General features: G+C 38.8%; 2 protein-coding genes across 7 annotated transcripts in view; one reads left to right on the plus strand and one right to left on the minus strand.

The window, feature by feature from the left end:
• CEP57L1 (centrosomal protein 57 like 1) overlaps positions 1-3,486 on the minus strand; it is a 72,228-nt gene extending 68,742 nt beyond the window's left edge. For 4 of the 6 annotated variants that reach the window (XM_080807169.1, XM_080807168.1, XM_080807173.1 and 1 more), the window contains exon 1: positions 3,417-3,486. Coding sequence is in view for 1 of the 6 variants with exons in the window: in XM_080807168.1 (XP_080663294.1) it covers positions 3,417-3,440 (24 nt within the window). In the remaining 5 variants the exon portion in view is untranslated. Of the gene's footprint in view, positions 1-3,407 lie in introns of all 6 variants that reach the window. The other 2 variants (XM_080807170.1, XM_080807171.1) reach the window with 2 other exon arrangements.
• Positions 3,487-3,911: 425 nt separating this feature from the next.
• SESN1 (sestrin 1) overlaps positions 3,912-18,249 on the plus strand; it is a 116,825-nt gene continuing 102,487 nt past the window's right edge. Inside the window, exon 1 of the mRNA XM_080805475.1 lies at positions 3,912-5,200. Coding sequence (XP_080661601.1) covers positions 4,922-5,200 — 279 coding nt within the window. The 5' untranslated portion in view covers positions 3,912-4,921. The remainder of the gene's footprint in view (positions 5,201-18,249) is intronic.

An 18,249-nucleotide genomic window follows, 5' to 3' on the forward strand; every position in this document is an offset into this window, starting at 1 on the left:
CTTAAAGATATCTCAAACTTTACATGGCCAAACAAAACTCTTGATTTCCACCTCCTTACCACATACACAAATCTGGAGACTTTCCCACAACATTAAATGGCAATTCCTTACTTCCTGTTGTTCAGTCTAAAAACTTTGGAGTCATCTTTGACTCCTATCCTCTCATACCTCACATCCAATCTATCAGTAAAACTTTTGGCTAAACTATCCTAATAGATCCAGACTGTGGGCCTCTTCCCGCTGCCTCCATTGTTAGCACCCTGGTCCAAGCTACAACTATTATCTCTAACCTGGAGTATTACTTTACCTTCCTTACTAGTGTCTCTGCTTCTACACTTCTTTCCCCCTGGTCTATGCTCAACACAATTTCAAAGAAGTAATCATTTTAAAAAGTGCATAATGCAACTGATCTGCTCAAAGCCCTCCAATGGCTTCCTCCTTCAATTAAAAGGTCAAAGTCCTTTCAATCACCTATGTGACCTCCTTTCTCTGTCCTCATGTTATTCTCCTCCCTTGCACTCATTGTGCTTGAGCCACATTGCTACTTCTTTGCTCCTGCTCACCGGCCTTTGTACGAGCTGTTCTCTTCAAAAGAATGTTCCTCCTCCAAGTATCTGCACAGCTTATTCCTCCTCCTACTTCAGATCCCTTCAAATGTCCCCTTCTCTGACCACCTCATTTAAGAGTGAACCTGGCCCCCCCAATCTGGCACTTCCTAGTCCCCTTCCTGGTTGGCTCTTTTTTCTCTCCATCACATTTGCCTTCATTTACCGCATATATTACATACTTATTGTTGATCTCCCCTTAATAGATGCAAGCTCTTATGAGAGTAGAGACTTTTGAACAGTTGACCTTTGGACACTGTGGGGGTTAGGAATGCCAACTCCCCACCAGGAACTAAAAAATCCCACAACTTTTAATCCAAGTAACTTTTGATGCCCCCCCTAAACTTAACTACTAAAAGCCTACTGTTGACCAGAAGCCTTATGGATAATATACATGATTGATTAACACATATTCTGTATTTGTACTATATACTGTATTCTTAAAATAAGGTAAGCTACAGAAAATGCTATTATGAATGCCATAAGAAAAATAGATTTACACTACTGTATTTATAAAAAAACAAAACACACATGTAAGTGGACCTCTGCTGTTCAAACCCATGTTGTTCAAGTGTCAATGTATATTGTGCTCAATGATGTGTGATTTTCCCATTACATAGCAGATACTTAAAAGATGTTTGTTGAGTGTATAAATGGATGAAGGGAATATGAGAACAAGTGACCGAAGAAAGATTTGTATGGCTGAAGCAGAGATAGATGTAGAGTAGCAGGTATAATATTAGGTGAGGCTGGAGAGGGGGAAAGGGACAAAATGATATTATGCTTTGCAAAGAAGTTTTGCCTAAGAATAGTGAGATAGCAATGAATGATTTTAAGAGAAAAGTCTAGTCAAATTTGCATTTCAAAAAGATCATTGTGACTCCAGTGTGGAGAACTAATGGAGAAAGGCCAGAGTGAATTATCCCTATTGCAATGATCTAGGCAACATAGTATGGCAGTTTGGAAAAGACTGCGCTTGCGCAGACAGTGGGAAAAGGATGGATTTGGAGGATATTTGGGAGATGAGATTGAAAGGACTTGGCAATAATTGGCTATAGAGGCATGAAGGACAGGAAGAAATCAATAATGTGTAGTTTTCAAATTTTCACAGGTGGATGGTAGGATCATTAACTGAAATAGGAAACACTGAAAAAGAAATCAGACTCGTTAGAGATAACCATCCATTTGGTTTTAGGCATGTCGAACTTGAGAGGCTTCTGAGATATCAAACAAGAAATATCAAGGAAATGGGTATATGAAAACTGGAAAGGTAAAGGAGGATAGAGCTATACATTTAAAAGTCATAGGTGGTAGTGAAACCATGGATATGGAAGGGATCATATTCAATTATGTGATAAGGGGACCGAGATTTGAGAAACTACCCTACACTTTGTGCATTGGCCAAAGGAGGACGAGCCCAAAAAGAGACAAAAAAAAGAACGTCGTTTTTATTTTTTGAAATCATATTCATAAGAAGTTCACATTTAAAAAAAATTCTGATTTAAATCAGTAGCAGAATTTAAACCAGTAGCATAGAATATAAACCATACCCAAGGCTTTCCAAATCACACCAATTCATCGAAATTTTTCTGTTCAAGGACAGGTCACTTTCAGAAACTATCTGGAAAATTCACAGTACTTGTCTCTTCACAGCTACAGAATACATCAGTAGATAAAAAGTCATCCCTCCCAAAATATGGGTGATTTGGTTTATTTTGGTTTCCTAAAAGTTTCATACCTCTCTCACTTCTAGGCTTCACCCTATGCTGTCCCTTTAGCCCTCACCCTATGCTGTCGCTTTAGCCCTCTTTCCCCAGGATGAAGATTTCCCTGGCTTTCCAGGATTAACCTAGTGATCTTTCTAGCCATTCCAGATAGCCAGATATCATATTGTACTAAAACTGCGCATTTAACCATTAGATTATGTAACTAGATAGGGACTGTGTCTTTTCCACTGTTGTATACTCAGTACCTCACAGGGCTGAGTTTTTATCTTTTTCATTTTTAAATTTATTTTATTTTTTAAAAGTTTTTAGTTAAGTAATTTCTATATCCAACATGGGGCTGGAACTCACCTCCCAGGGATCAAGAGTTGCTTGCTCTTTGGACTGAGCCACCCAAGCGCCCCAGGGCTTAATTTTTAGAAATACATCTATTTCGCAATGTGAAAAATTAAAATCTAATTTGGTTCTCAGTCCATTGACTACCTTGACTTTTCTCAATAGGAATGACTTTTCAAAATTAAACAGTAGTTTTTAAACAAATGAATCTTCTAAATGTACTAAGTTTTGGAGATTTTTATAGGTCTTTTTTCATACAGTATCCCTGCAAACATTCATTATCTAGGAATACTGGGGGTTCTTTTCCCCTTAGTCTCATACAAAATGGATTTGAAAACTCGCTTTCGAAGCCCTGCCTGGGATTTCATTCTATTGAGCGCATAAAACACAGAACACACCAATGCAATGGCAAACAAAAGTGCAATGCACAGGGATACCTAATCCCTCGCGAGCGAGTCCACCTCGAAGGGCTAAACGGAAGCCGCAGCAAGGCGCACCGGTTTCTACAGCATCCCTCTTGCCCGGCCTTTTGCGGCTCTCTAAGCCCCTTGCGGTCGCGATCATTCCTCGCGCCTTCATATGCCCTCGGCCTTGGGCACCCGCACTACTCCTTCCCAGGCAGATTACTGGACACTACCCCTGGACTAAGGAGGACAGCTCTAGATAGCTTGGTCTCCAAAATACCTGAGGAAATGGGAGAAGGAAAAAATCCTGTCAAAGAAAAATTGGCAGCCAAACCTACAGTGCTCACCAAATCGACGCTCTCAACCTCCATCCGCGTTAACCGTTGGCTCGAAGGCCGCTACAGGCGACGTCGCAGTGGCTCCTGGGGACTGTAGTTTCTATCGCCAACAGAACGCTTCGGTACATCAAAACTACATTTCCCAGAAGTCAATGCGAGGACGCCCTGCCTTCTTAAATCTCGGATTTGGCGTAATAATGAGACTGTCACTATTTTCAGGCTAATTTTAAATTTCGATTCAATTTCTTCCAGATGTGTTTTTACGCCCTCTTTCTTTGCCGTGCTTGTCTTGTCTGTAATGGTTTCAGTGTACATCAACTCCTTGCTTTTCTCTCCCCTTCTCCAGCCGGGAGAATCCCAACGTCAGAGGACGAAAAACGCCACCGACGCAAAAATGCCCCTTAGGCGCATGCTCCCTGCTCGCCATCACGCATGCGCAGCAGCCGGCAGCAGTTGGCGGCCGCTCGCGGACTTGGGGTCTGGAGGTAGCCGGCTGGAGGGCGGGGCTTTTTCCAATGGCTTTGCCTCCGCGGGTCGCGTCTGCTTGGGCGGGGAAGAGGGCGCTGGGGCAGGGGCGGCTCCAGGGTTATGCCGGGCGGAGAAAGGGGAGGGACTGGGGGTGAGGACCCCATCTCCCCTCCCTGCTCCCGCCCTCTGGGCCGAGCCCCACCGATGGGGCTGGGCGAAGGGGCGGGCTCTGCGCCTCCCGCCTGGCTTCTCCGCCAGCTCCGCGGCCAGGCCCCGCTTTTGGGGATTGCGGCCCAGCCCTGTGCCCGTCAGGTTTAGTGGGCGGTGGGCGAGGACGCAGGTATAGGAAAAGAAAAGGCGTCTGCTCGGGGATCCGGAATCTTGGGGCCGGAGACACTTTCCTCCAACGCTGCAGCCGGCACAGCGGCTGCCAGAAGCGGCCGCCACCATCGAGCGGCTGGGTCTCCGGCCGCCGCAGCCAGTGAGCAAGGGTTTGGCGAGATTTCCCCACCAGCTCCCGGCGGCGGCTGAGGGGTAGGGAGGAGCTGCAGGGGGCGGGGACTGGTGCCGGAGGAGGGGCGGGGTGGGAATGCTCCTAAGAACCCGGTGGCTGCCCAGACAAAAAACCCCGAATGGCTGGAGCGCCTTCAACTGTTACCAGCCTTTTTGGGCAGAGCACGGATTTGACAGCTCCACAAGGTGAGGATATCCGCTGACCCCGCGAGACGGAGGAGAGCACTTCCCCGGGACTGCCTGTCCAGCAGAGCCAGCGCTGTAGGGTTTCAACTTTCCAACTTTTTTTAGTCTCTGACAAGAAGACTGCCCCTTCATGTAGGAGAGGGTGAGTTCTGTCTCGTAGATTGGTTGAAAGCTATTAATATCAAAGACACTTCTGGTTCCAGATGTCTCCCAGACATTTGTGTTTTCATGACGATTCGATTTCTCTGATTTTATTCTTACATTTCTCGTTTTAAAAATACAAAGTGCTTTTGGGGACATGCTGAAGGGTAACTGAAGACGGCAAAGAAAAAAAATCTCCAGTTGTCATGGCTGAAGGGGAGAATGAAGTGAGATGGGATGGACTGTGCAGTAGAGATTCAACTACTAGAGAGACAGCGCTGGAAAACATTAAGCAAACCATTTTGAGAAAAACCGAGTATCTTCGTTCGGTGAAAGAGACACCTCTTCGTCCATCAGACGGGCTTTCAAATGCTGTTTCTTTGGATGGGTTGAATAAACTTCTTGCTCATCTGCTGATGCTTTCTAAGAGATGTCCCTTTAAAGATGTAAGAGAGAAAACTGAATTTATTTTGAAGAGCGTCCAGGTAAGAAAACATTGTAATTACAACCGTCCATCTCCATCAAGTACAGTGCAGTTTTACCTGCAGTTATTCACGTTGTATTTGCTGCTAGGTGGTTTTGTTGAACCCGTTACAAATTCATTCTACAGCTTAAATTTAGAGTGGCTTGGAAGACGTTGAATCTGGGGTCAAAATTGTACAAGTGGAACTAAAATAAAAGCAGTTTTCAAATATAAGTAAACAAGAATTGTCCTTCTAGAGAGTTTTAGCAGAAACTGTATTTCTCCCAGAAAGATATGAGAAAGTTACAGTTAATGGCAAGACTTGCCTTTCCTTATATTCATTTTTACATATTGTTAGGAAGTATAGTCAGTATACTTTTCACATTGTTACAAACAATATTCTGTGTGGAAAGTTCCTCATTTAAAAGCCTCTCAAATGATAAAGGATATTAAATGTTTCTTCACTTGTTCAGGATAATTGGTGAACAATTTTCTCATGTTCTTTGAAGCAAAACAAAAAATCAGGGTCTGTTCTCCAAAAACCTTTAAAAAAAAAAGAATTACATAAAATAATAAAAGCCTCTGTTACAAAGAAGCTAACATCTTCAGATTAAAAAGTTGAATCCAGGTTGAGTGAATGGTAGAAACTTTCATGGTAAATTATTCAATTAGTTTTCTCTGTGTTTGCCTCAATTGTTTGATTTTTCTTTCTCACATACGTACCTACTTAAGTTTTCAGTGTAACAGATGAAAAGTATTAGTTTTCCTCCTGTTTTGTATGTGATCAATTTCTCCTGTTTTATTGGAAGATTTATTAGAAGGGTTTTGTTTGGGCTTGTTTGTTTAGAGAAAGGTTGTTTTTAGATCCTAAGAATGGTCAGTAACACTATGCTGGTCAGTCTAAATTACTCAACCCATGTGTTGTTCAGAGTCATTTATGAGAAGTTCTTAAAACTTATAGTTTACTTGGATACACACACACACACACACGCACACACACGTATATGTAAGCTAAGATTAATAGTTTTTCTATTTTGGTTAGTTTAAAGCAACAGAAAAATAATCATGTCCATAAAATGAAGACTCTGTTCAAGATCTTGGGGTATTTCTTCTCACAAACAGTTTGGGAACAGTTGTTACAATTCATTTATCCAGAGTTATCAGAGAGGAATTTTCTAGATACCTGAAATTTACCCTTTAAAGCCTTGAAAGTTATTTCTCTCTTTCTTAGACTGTAGTGTCTAGAACAACCATTTTTTTCCACAATGGGATCATCATTATGCACATCAAGTACTATTGTTTAGCTGAGGGTGGAGTATATGGGACTACATGGTCCATATTTTTGGAATTTTTGTGTTCAGTTTTTAATAGTTTTTCTGTTTCTCCTCTTCCTGTCAGTATACTTCACTTTGTTCTCTTCCTGAATCTTTTTAATTTTGTTGCTTATTTATATTCAAATGGGAAAGTAGATAACCAATTTAGTTAAGAATTGTATTGAAAACAGAAGTAATTAGGCTCTGGGGAGCACAGGGTCAAAGGACCGTGATATGTTGGTAAGTAAATGGGTACTGGAGTTGGACCTGGGCTCAAATTCTCCTCCTTTATTAACATACCACATAACCTTGGACAAGTTAAGTTACTTGATCTCTCTGAGTTTGGACTCCACATCTATGAAATGGGAATAATAACATAGAGCTGTTGTGAGAATTAAAGATATAAAATGCTCCAGTATAAAATGAATGCTTCTCTCCTTTTTCATAAGTGAAAGACATGGACTTTGTGATACATATTTTAGGATTCATTCATCCTGGAAAAAAATTAAAAAGTCTCCTCCACTCTGAAGGTTTTCCATAGATTTATACTCTTCTTGCATCTCTGCATCTACTGCACTTAATTCTTGCTACTATTGTAACAGGCACCCTACTTATATTGTGCTGTCGTCACATGTTTATGTCTGTCCCCTCAGGAGGGCAGTTAAGCTCTCAAGAGTATTGGCTGGGACCTGGAAGCTATTAAATATCCAGTGGATGAACAAATTTATATTTGGCTTCTTTTTATTTCTTATCAGCCTGAATAAAGTCACCAGATTAGGGAGTTTCCATCCCCAATCATTCATGCATACCTTCATACAACAAATGTTTATTGAACCCCTGGTGAATGCCATTCTAAGAACTAAGAACCAGTGGTGAACAGTTTTGATATTTTACTGGAGAGACAGACCATAAGGAAATAAATAATGTAATTTCAGATAGTAAGGGACGACTTCGAGAAGAGATGATACTTAAGCAGAGATTTGACAAATGAATAGATATAATCCAGGCAAGAATGAAATTTGTGAGGGGGACATTCCACACATAGGGAACAGTTGTGTGAAGACCAACCTCATGGCAAGAGAGAGCAGATGAGTTCTAGGAACGGAAAGTAACACAATGTGTTTGGAGCATGTTTTTGAAGGGAGAATGAAAACGTAAGCACATTCTCTGTCAGATCTGGCTCCAATACTTTATTAGCTCTGCAATGTTGAATAAGTTGCATAATTTTTCCTTGACTCAGTTTCCTCATCTGCAAAATTAAGATGATGCTCACAATAAGAATAAAATGAAACAATACTTCCAAAACACAGGACAGTGCCATAGCACATGATAAATGCTCAGTAATATTAGGAATTCTTACTATCTATAGGCAGGAGTTGGTTAACAGAGGACCTTGTAGGGCAAGTTTTGAGTGGTAGACTTTATCCTAGTAACAGTTGGAATCCACTGAGGCGTTTTGAGCAAGATGGGAACATGATCCACAGTGTATTCCAAGGATTACTTTTGGAGCAATACAGAGAATAAATTTCGGGGGTCAGGAGTGGATGTGCAACATCAGTTAGGAGGTTATTCTACTAGTCCAAAGCAAAAATTATGATGAAGTAGGATATAGTGGGAACAAGTGGGAAACAGTGAATGGGTCTGGGAGATTGCTGAGAATTAGAAGCCACAGGATATAGTATTGAAATGGATACAGAAGATGGGGAATAAAACAAAATCAAGGATTTTGTTTTATCTGTTTTTTTGTTTTATCTGCTTTTTTGTTTTAACTGGCTCAAGCCAGTTTCTGGCTTGAGCTACTTGGTGAATAGTTCAGCCATTTCCTGAGACAGAAGAGTGGTAAAGGATCAGTTTAGGACGGGTGGTGAGTTGTGTTTTAGACATGTTGAGGTTAAGTTGCCTATGATACATCTGATCAGAAAAAGTTTCTGAAGGGATTTCTGCCTCTGCTACTATGGTTGTAGTTCTGCCATTGTTAATCTGTCACTTCTCCAGACTTAACCCATCCTCCAAGTTGATGTATCATAACTTCAGAGTCATTTATCTGAAATGAAATCTGATCATGTTACTCTCCTGTCTAAAATCCTTGAGGATGGAATTTAAACTTCTTAACATGTCACATAAGGTCCCCTGTCATCTGGCTTCCATATACTACTGCTCCAGCCTCACGTGAGAAACCAAATAATAAAATACAGTGCTCCATAATGCTTTTTGTTATCCATTGGTAAAGCAGCAGAAGCTGAACTGAATTTGCAATTCCTGCAGCTGTTCCTGCTCTTAGTTGCTATAAATCAGCTTAGAGGACCATAGTCAGGAAGAGAGTTGGTGGGGTAGGGGTAGGATGGATTCAACTCAAAATGGCTAACTGTAAAAAATTGGCACCTTGGGAGAGAGCATTCTCTGTATTCCTGTTCTCAATTTATTGATTTCACATCAACACACTCAAATCTGTAGAACACATTTTTGAGAACCCTTCTGTGCGAGGCGCTGGACTGGGAGATCAATAAGACTTGTTCCCTGCTTTTGAGGAAGGTCTTCTATTCTCATAGTAGGCTTTATTTATGCTGGGTTTGTTGTTGTTGTTAACCCCATAATACCTTTTCAATGTTTGATTTTCTAAACTAAGGAACAGGTGTATTAACACTGGCCGGATACATTAGTATAGTCTACTGGTAAACTATAGTCTTTATGATGCACATAATAAAGGGAGGAATGTAAGTGTGTAAATATTCATCAAAAGATTATGAGTGTTCAAAACAGCCAAGTAGTTTTCTAAGAATGGTCATTTGATCATTTTCATTTCTATACTATGAAAAAGGAAAAGTGTTAAATTTTCTTGTAAACATGCCAGCAAGTAACACTATCTGAAAGTAATTTGGCTTTAGAAAATTTAGAACAAGTAACAAAGTATATATCTCTGTTAAGTGGGGTGGAGGAGGCTTTCATTTAGTGAAGCAATTGTTACCCTCCAAGGAAAAATGACACTTTAGCTCTTGGGTAAGATGCACATTTCAGTTGTTAAGGGTTGCAATTGGAGTATGCATTTGATATCAAATTTGGGTAATATATAGTTTGTAGGTTTAACAATAAGAAATTTATTACTTAGTATAATAAATCTTGAGGTTGGGTAATTTCAAGCGTTGTTGATTGATTCATTATCAAACTACCTTACCTGTTTGCCTTCTATCTTTCTGCTTTCCTTCCCTCAGCACAGGAAGTGTTGTCTCTACTTGTGGCAAGGTTGCCTCAGCAGTTCCAAGCTCCATATGCAGTCATGACCGATCTATAGTTAAGAGTTTCTTCTCTTGTGTCTATCAGGGAAGAAAAGCTTTTCTTAGCCTCCAGCAGACTTCCGTCAGTTTTTATTAACTAGGGTTGGGTCACATGCCCTTTTCTAAGCTAGTCATTGGCAAGGAAATTGGGCATTTCTGGTTTTGATTTGGGCTAATCTGCATTCATCCCCTCACAGCCAGGACACCCCCATCACCTGAACAAAAAAATTTCTGTTGGTGAGGAAGAAGGGGGATGCAAGGTAGTCATGTTTAGTCAGAGGCCTTATTAGAATTGATCTAATATCTCACTAGATAAAGTATTGCTTTGGTCTAGTTTTAATTTATTTTACTTTATTTATTTGACAGAGATCACAAGTAGGCAGAGAGAGGAAGGGAAGCAGGCTCCCTGCTGAGCAGAGAGTCCGATGCGGGTCTTGGTCCCAGAACCAATCCCAGGACCCTGGGATCATGACCTAAGCCGAAGGCAGAGGCTTTAACCCACTGAGCCACCCAGGCACCCCTGGTCTAGTTATAATTTAGATTCTATTAGATTAGAAGCATAATGATATAAAATGTAACAAGATTAGGAACATTCCAGAAGCAGATTTGGGCTTTTAAACTGATTGTTTTGTTTTGATTTCCATTTTACTGCTATGTCTAGTCAAAGCCAAAAGTTTAAGGTGGTGCATCTCAAATAATTCACTGCCACTTTCAGCCACAGCAATATGAGTCTTCTTTCAGTTTTACACTAAGTTTCTCTCTTCCATATCTACTATTTTCTGGCCTTTCTTATTTTATTAATATACTGAGAACGCAGTCCCTTCCTTCAGAAAGCTTCCTGGCTTATTTCTCTATGCAGTGCTTCCTCTCATTCCTACCTTTGACCACTTTCTTTAGCAGCTTTTGATCTCAGTGGGGAATGCTATTTACCCTCAGGTTGTCTGTGTTTCTTTGAATGGAGAATGTGAAGAAACTGAAGGCAGCTATTAACTTTTTTTCTAAATGGTTTGCAGACAAAGAGCTTATCTTTTTTTTTTTTTTTTTTTTTTGCCCACGGGCTTACAGGATGACTCCTATCTGCACTATCTACCCTCAGTGTCCTCTTTATAATATATAAATACATCCTGTCCTCTTCCTTTGTTCTGACCTTTGAGAAAAGACTGAAACTAACAAGGATGCCCCCCTTTTTTTTTAAGTTTTCAGATTTCAAATATTCCTGTTACAGTGCCCCAGATGGTCTCTTCTCTAGCATGGAAAAAAAAAGAAAGAAACAAACAAACAAAAACTGGGATGGTTTATTTAAAAATGGATTTATTTTTTAAAGCATGTTATTTAATTTATAAATGGGATGCAGTGTTTTGCAGAAAAATGAGATGTTAAACACTTGCTTATTAGATTTCAGTTTAAGGTCATGGGTTGCTCATTCCATCATGAAGGACCCTCTGAAACAATGGTTTAGCTTAATTAGAATTATTTTCTCATCTTTAACACTTTGTGCCCTTAAAGTGCTCTACAGATCATTCATGGAGTAAAAGAATGAGAAAATAGGTGTGGGGGTGCTGTTCTCTTTTGGAGTTAAGTTCATTTTCCTTTTAGTGACCTCTAGAAATTTGCAGAATATCTTTTAACCATTTGAATAGAAAATAAATTAATAACTCAAGCAGCCAATTTAAGGATTTGCTGCAGCTGACCTGACCAGAAAGTAGACATGGAATCTTGCATATAATAAAGAGTTATCAGTCACCTAAAACTTTGATATAGAAGGGTCCTGTTTTGTATTATGTCTTAATCATAAAGGATTTTCGTATTGGAAGAGGCAGTGTTTATGTGGAAGCAAATTAACATGGACTGGAGGAGCCATAGAAATGGGGAAATTTTTAGAACTTGTGGAAGGACAAGGGAGATGCTGGGGGAGGAGGGCAGTACCTAAAATGCATGTAGGATGGAAGTACAACAAGCAAGGTTGCCACCAGTTTAATCTCTTCTTTGTCACAGTTTCTCAAATCAGTCTATTTTTGTCATACCATATGGTAAAATACTTGCTTTTTTTAATGGAAGTCAATGGAAAATAGGTCTTACTTTGACACAGCTTTTCTAGATTACATTTATTACATTGAGACCTTTGATGACCTTGATAAAATTACCTAGTACTTTAATTATGCAGGCACAGTGTACTCAGGGGCATCTGAGAGTCCCTCAGAATATTTGATGATGGTATTGTGTGGGGGCATTGGGCAGACTGGAAATGGAAATATGAAAAACTCAGCTAAATAGGCATACTGTGGAAACATACCATGCTTTGCTTTTTTTTCCTTTTGGTTACTACACCACATTAAACTAATGCTGATAAAGATACATTTTTCATAATGTTTGTGTATTTTTTTTAAGATTTTCATTTATTTATTTATTTGACAGAGAGAGAGAGAGAGATCACAAGTAGGCAGAGAAGCAGGCAGAGAGAGTGGGAAGCAGGCTCCCCACTGAGCAGAGAGCCGGATGCGGGACTCCATCCCAGGACCCTGAGATCATGACCTGAGCCAAAGACAGAGACCCAACCCACTGAGCCACCCAGGCTTCTTGTTTGTGTATTTTTTTTTTTTAAGATTTTATTTATTTATTTGACAGACAGAGACCACAAGTAGGCAGAGAGGCAGGCAGAGAGAGAGAGAGGAGGAAGCAGGCTCCCTACGAGCAGAGAGCCCGATGTGGAGCTCGATCCCAGGACCCCGAGATCATGACCCGAGCTGAAGGCAGAGGCTTTAATCCACTGAGCCACCCAGGCGACCCTTGTTTGTGTATTTTAAAAATCTTTTAAAAGATGTTTGTTTTTTGGGACACCTGGGTGGCTCAGTGTTAGGTTAAGCATCTGCCTTCAGCTCAGAAATCAACTTTCATATATACGTATTCATTAAATAAAAGTATTCATTTAATAATATAAATAGTATTCATTTAGTGTTTTAACTTTAAAATTGTTTAAATTGATGAGCTAATATACTTTCTAAAACTTAGCTTGGATAATGTGTCAATTCTATGTGTAATATTCAGTAGAGTCTAGTTAGAATCTTAGTTTACCCCCACTAAAAGTAAGCATTTACTGTTTTGATACTTAAGCGTTTGACAAGTATTACACACTCATCTTAAAATTTTACATGATTTCATTTTCTAGCAAGTTGGCAGGTGTTAGCTGTCTATAATTATAACTGAGTATTTTTCAAATGCTATTCATAGCCTAAACACAGCAAGATATTCTTCCAATCATGTGATAAAGGCCAAGCCTTGCAAAATAGTGGTAGAGTGATATGTTCAATGGTACTGAAGGACATATTTAAGAGAAGCCTTTCAAAAGTAAAAAGTGATTTAAAAGATAGGGAGACAGGTTTTCTCACAAAACAAGGTCTCTCAAAGTTGTGTAGTGATTATACCTCACCAAATTAAGGTGTGTCTGCTGTTTCATCTAACAAGTAATGTGTGCATTGGCAAACTTAAATTATAAAATATAACCTGTATTGATTCAGTTTTGTTTATGACAGAAGTTCTGATTAGGAGAAATAATTGATTTTTTTTTTCAGATAGTGTAGATTTTTACCATTGAACCTAGTGAATTATTTCTTCTCATTTCATTTATTAGGTATTTGTTGTGTACTTTCTATATGCCAAACACTGTGCTTATCTATCTTTTAACGTGGCAGAGGAGAGGCTGTTTCACTTAGTTTTAATAATGATTCCGATTAAAAAACATTTCTTAATTTATTTTGTTTTCTAACTATTCGAGGTGTACAGTCTCACATTGACTAGAGATATTACTTCAGAGTAATTTAAAGATCTTACTGGGAAAAAAATAAAGATGTTACTGGATTTTCTTTACCAGCCGTTTGCTCATGAGTAAATTAACCTCAGTAGTCTCCATTTCCTCATCTGTGAATTTACGTAATTGTCTACCTTGTGATTTGATTATAAAAGAGATCATATTGGCAAAGCATTTTATAGCTTTCAGTATTCTGCAACCTAAAATTTATTTATTAATAAACTCTTTGAGACTACTTACCTGTAAAATGAGGGTAACAATAATACCAAACTCAGGGTAGAACATGTAAAGTATGTAGAAATACATAGTACTCAATAAATATTAGCAATGATGTTGATGATGATAAGCTTGATCTTAGGTGGTTTAATGAGTCAAACTCCAAACTGGCATTACTTCAGGATTTTTTGGTACATCTTACACTTTGTATCCACATATATTAACACTCCTAGTTGTCTTCTGTACATTGAATTTTCATATATAAGCTGATTAGTGCTGATGTCCAACTTTAGCAGAGGGTGCTTTAAACCAGCCACTGCCCCCAGGTAGGTCCCCAGAGGTTTGCTGTAGTGGTGATGGCAAATTTGTAGCATCCATCCCCTCCTGAGAGTCTAACACCATTCTGCTATGTCAGGATGGCAGCAGCCGGAAGGAGTTGCAGGCAGGCAGCTGCATGTGTCATCCAGGTGGCCATGTGGAGGTCCATGGCCAAGGCCTTTGCTTCAGTATTTGGATAGGATTAGAGTATAATTGTCAAGATCATGGGCTTTGGAGTTAGTCAGACCTGGCTTTAATTCTTACTCTGCCAAACTCTGTGACCTTGGGCAAATTACATAACCTCCTTAAACCTCAGTTCCCTCACAGAGTTGAAAGGATTAAATGAGGTAACATGTGCTACGCTTACTGGAATCCAGTAAGCACTCAGTGAATGTTAACTATTAATACTCTGTTCCGCCCCCACAGTGTGATAGAAAAAAGATGGGAAATTGAGCCACCAGCACAATATGCTTTTCAGGGTACCCCAAGTTCCTGAGCAGCTGGGAAAATTTTCACCCATTTCCCAGGTTCCCTGTCCTAGAGGATAGCACCCTAGAGGGGAAAAAACACCTCTTGGAAGCAAATTAAGGATTTTATAAATACTGTTTTAGCATTCTGGGAACTGGATTCCTCCCTTGATATCATGTTAGTCTATTATTCCACTTGTGAGCATTTGACTTTCAAATACATCTCCAGGGACACATAATGTAGGAAAAGCAAATCATGGCTTGTATGTCAGTATTGTCAGGAAGCAACTGAATCTTCAGACAAGTTACCTGCTGCAGAGAGTGTTAGCCTTGAAGGTCTCCTGAGGAGATTGGAGCTGCACTATCAGTGTTCCTGCTCAGCTCCCCATAGTGGGATCCTGACATATTCAACTGAAAGTCCCCAAAACAGTCCTTTCATTCTTGCCAGGTAACTGACCCAGCTTAGACAGTTTGATACAATTAAAACAAAGTAACTAATCAAAGATTCTTGGACGAAAAGATACCCCAAGAAAGGTAACAGGGCTTGAAGAGATTTTGTACCATGTTAGATTTCTTGAATTTGCTTGGTTGTGTGTGGCCTGTGTTCTCCTAAACTGCCATGCCTGTCCCCCTTAAAATCTGTTGTGGCATTGGAACGAAGTTACCTTAAGTCATCTGCAGCAATCTTTTAATCTTTCTAGTTTGGCAGAATGTAAACTTTTCAATGTAGTAAGATTAGGCATTCTTTATGGGAAGCCTAGTTCTTAGCCCTCTACATACAAACGTTCATATATATATATTATTTTTTCATTCAGTTTTCACAACAAAATTTTAAGAGTAGGTATTTTGTCCCTATTTTATCATGAGGAAAAATCAGGGCCCAGATAGGTTAAATAACTTGTCCAAGGTATCATAGCTAGTAAGAGAGCCAGGTTTCATACCCAGCCATTGAGACTCCTCAGAGACCACCCTTTTCACCATTATACTGCTCTTTCTGAATAAAAATTTAATATAAGGCTCCTAGCAGTGAAAATATTTGTTACGTTTTGTTCCAAATTAATTTTCCTTCAGGATGAAATGTATAACTTCGGTGTTTCTAGGAGAAACACTGAAGTAAATTGCATATCCAAATTCTTATTTAAACCCTGACCTATCTTGAAAATTGCATTTGGAACCTGATTAATTTCACATTTCATTGTACATAATTTTTATTATGTCATCACTATAAATTTCAGCTGATTACAGGGAGACTCTGGACTGTGATCTTGGAAATATGGGGTATAAAAGGTTTATTTTTACATTAAGAGATTACCAAGTAAGATGATTTCTTTAGTGAACTGTCTAAAAGAAAATTTGGTATATTTCCATGAGTAATAGACTCAAGGTTAGCTTTGAATGTTAAAAGAGCATTCTCCTAGCTAGTTCATTGTTGCCATGACAGTGCTGGCAGTGTGAGTGTTGTAGTAACTCCTTGCAATGATCTTATTTTAGACCCTAACGTTTGCAGTGTCGAACATCCCCTTCCCTGCCCCATAAGTAACTCTAGTGGAAAAGTACTGGTTTTTTAACTGGCTTCTGGCTTTGTAGCCGAAAGACTGCACTATTGTGGGCTTAAAAAAAAAATAGTGTAGGAGTATTGAGTATTTTTCCTGTGGATTGTGAATGTTTGAAATTTCCCAAAATATGGTATTGCATTACATGTCATAACAGCAAGTTGTTTACAGCTAAAAAGAAAGGGGCCTCAATTGTCTTTTTAGAAATCAAGCCCAGATTGTATCATTACTTTGAGCTCATATAGAAATCATTTTTCTGTTTGTATGTCTCCCGTGCATACTTTAAAGTTCTTGGGTTCTTTTATTCCATTATTGTGGAAAATTGGTACTAGAACCATAAAGGATTGTGTTTAAATAGTGTAGAAAAGTACTTTTCCCTTATCCTTTCCACATTTATCTGATCAAAATGGAACATCCTAATCTTGATTGTTTAAATTGTGAAATAAATTATATGATTTTAAGAAATGACTCAATTTGAACTGTGTACTTAAATTAACATAATTGTTGAGATGTTTTTAACTTTGTTGCCTATACGTTGCAGATTAAATTAAAAAAAATTTTTTTTAATTTTAGTTTATCTGAAGTATTTTTTTAAAAGATTTTATTTATTTATTTTAGAGAGAGAGAGAGAGCATGCACAAGACAAGCAGGGAGAGCTATAGGCAGAGGGAGAGGGAGAAGCAGGGTACCTGCTAAGCAGGAAGCGAGATATGGGGCTCAATCCTAGGACCCTGGGATCATGACTTGAGCGGGAGGCAGACGCTTAACCAACTGAGCCACAATTACAATTGAGCCCATTGTAAATTTCATCATAACTATACTGCTGAGCACAAAATATTTTCAAATTCATAATAGTGCCTGCCATTTTACATAATTTTGTATACCACTTGTTAGGTCAGAGTTTTGATACCTATGGCATGTGCCTTAAAAAATCTAGTATGGGGCGCCTGGGTGGCTCAGTGGGTTAAAGCCTCTGCCTTCGGCTCAGGTCATGATCCCAGGATCCTGGGATCGAGTCCCGCATCGGGCTCTCTGCTCAGCAGTGAGCCTGCTTCTCCAACTCTCTCGGCCTGCCTCTCTGCCTACTTGTGATCTTTGTCTGTCAAATAAATAAATAAAATCTTAAAAAAAAAAATCTAGTATAGCATGACGAATCAAAATGATTTTGACAATGAATCTTGTCAAAGAAAATGGAAAATCTAAATACTATACTTCCTTTATTAGTAACAGCTACTAACAAATAATTCCATTTGCTTTTTCTTAAATGCTCCACTAAAAGTTTAGTTCATCTTCTTTACACACTGAGGATTTAAACAAACCTTGCACAGTTGGACCTGTACTGAGTATTGGAGAATGGATATAAGGCAAACCCTTTTTTTCCTTTCTTCAGTTTAACATATAAAAGTAATGTTCTAAAGAAAAGTTTGACCCCAAACTAGAGTTGTGTTTGGCTTTTGCAACACATAGTGAGTATTTTAATCTTGATTTTATTTTATTATTATTTCCTTTTGTGCATTAGATTATTATCTCTTTAGTGGTAATTATTAAGATTAAGGGGTATCTAATTCCAATCTATACTAGTTTTTAATGGATGCTTCTTTGAATTTGGGAGTTGATGTGTTATAAAATGTGAAGAGTCAAACCTTGAAATAAATATTTTGTTATTTTAGTACTACATGTTTATATATATATATATATATATATATATATATATATAAATGCTTTTCATTGGTTGGAATGAAACTAAATTATAGTTGGTGGCTTTTCCTTTGTTACAATACTTAATGACAGGGTTACTGTTTTTTCTTCTGAACCCCACAGCACCTCTAGCTGGCCTCCCTCTCCACCTAAGGCTGAAATGAGTCTATTTTTTAAAGTAGGAATTCATTTTGAATTTTTCTTTGTGTTTGACATTGTTCTGGCACTGTGGGGGATATAAAAAGCAGTAGAAGACACCCACTGCCCTTGAGAATTTTGCAATGATGTAGAGAAAAAAAAAATTAAGAGCAAATCAAGACTGACTAAAAATTTTAAATTTTATGACAGCATGCTGACAAAAGTGCAATTGTTGTTAAAGGAATCTGTACATAATGGCTCCACATCTAGGAAATCACTTGAAAAATTTAT

This window comes from Martes martes (assembly GCF_963455335.1).
Source record: "Martes martes genome assembly, chromosome: 6".
Taxonomy (NCBI): Eukaryota; Metazoa; Chordata; class Mammalia; order Carnivora; family Mustelidae; genus Martes; species Martes martes.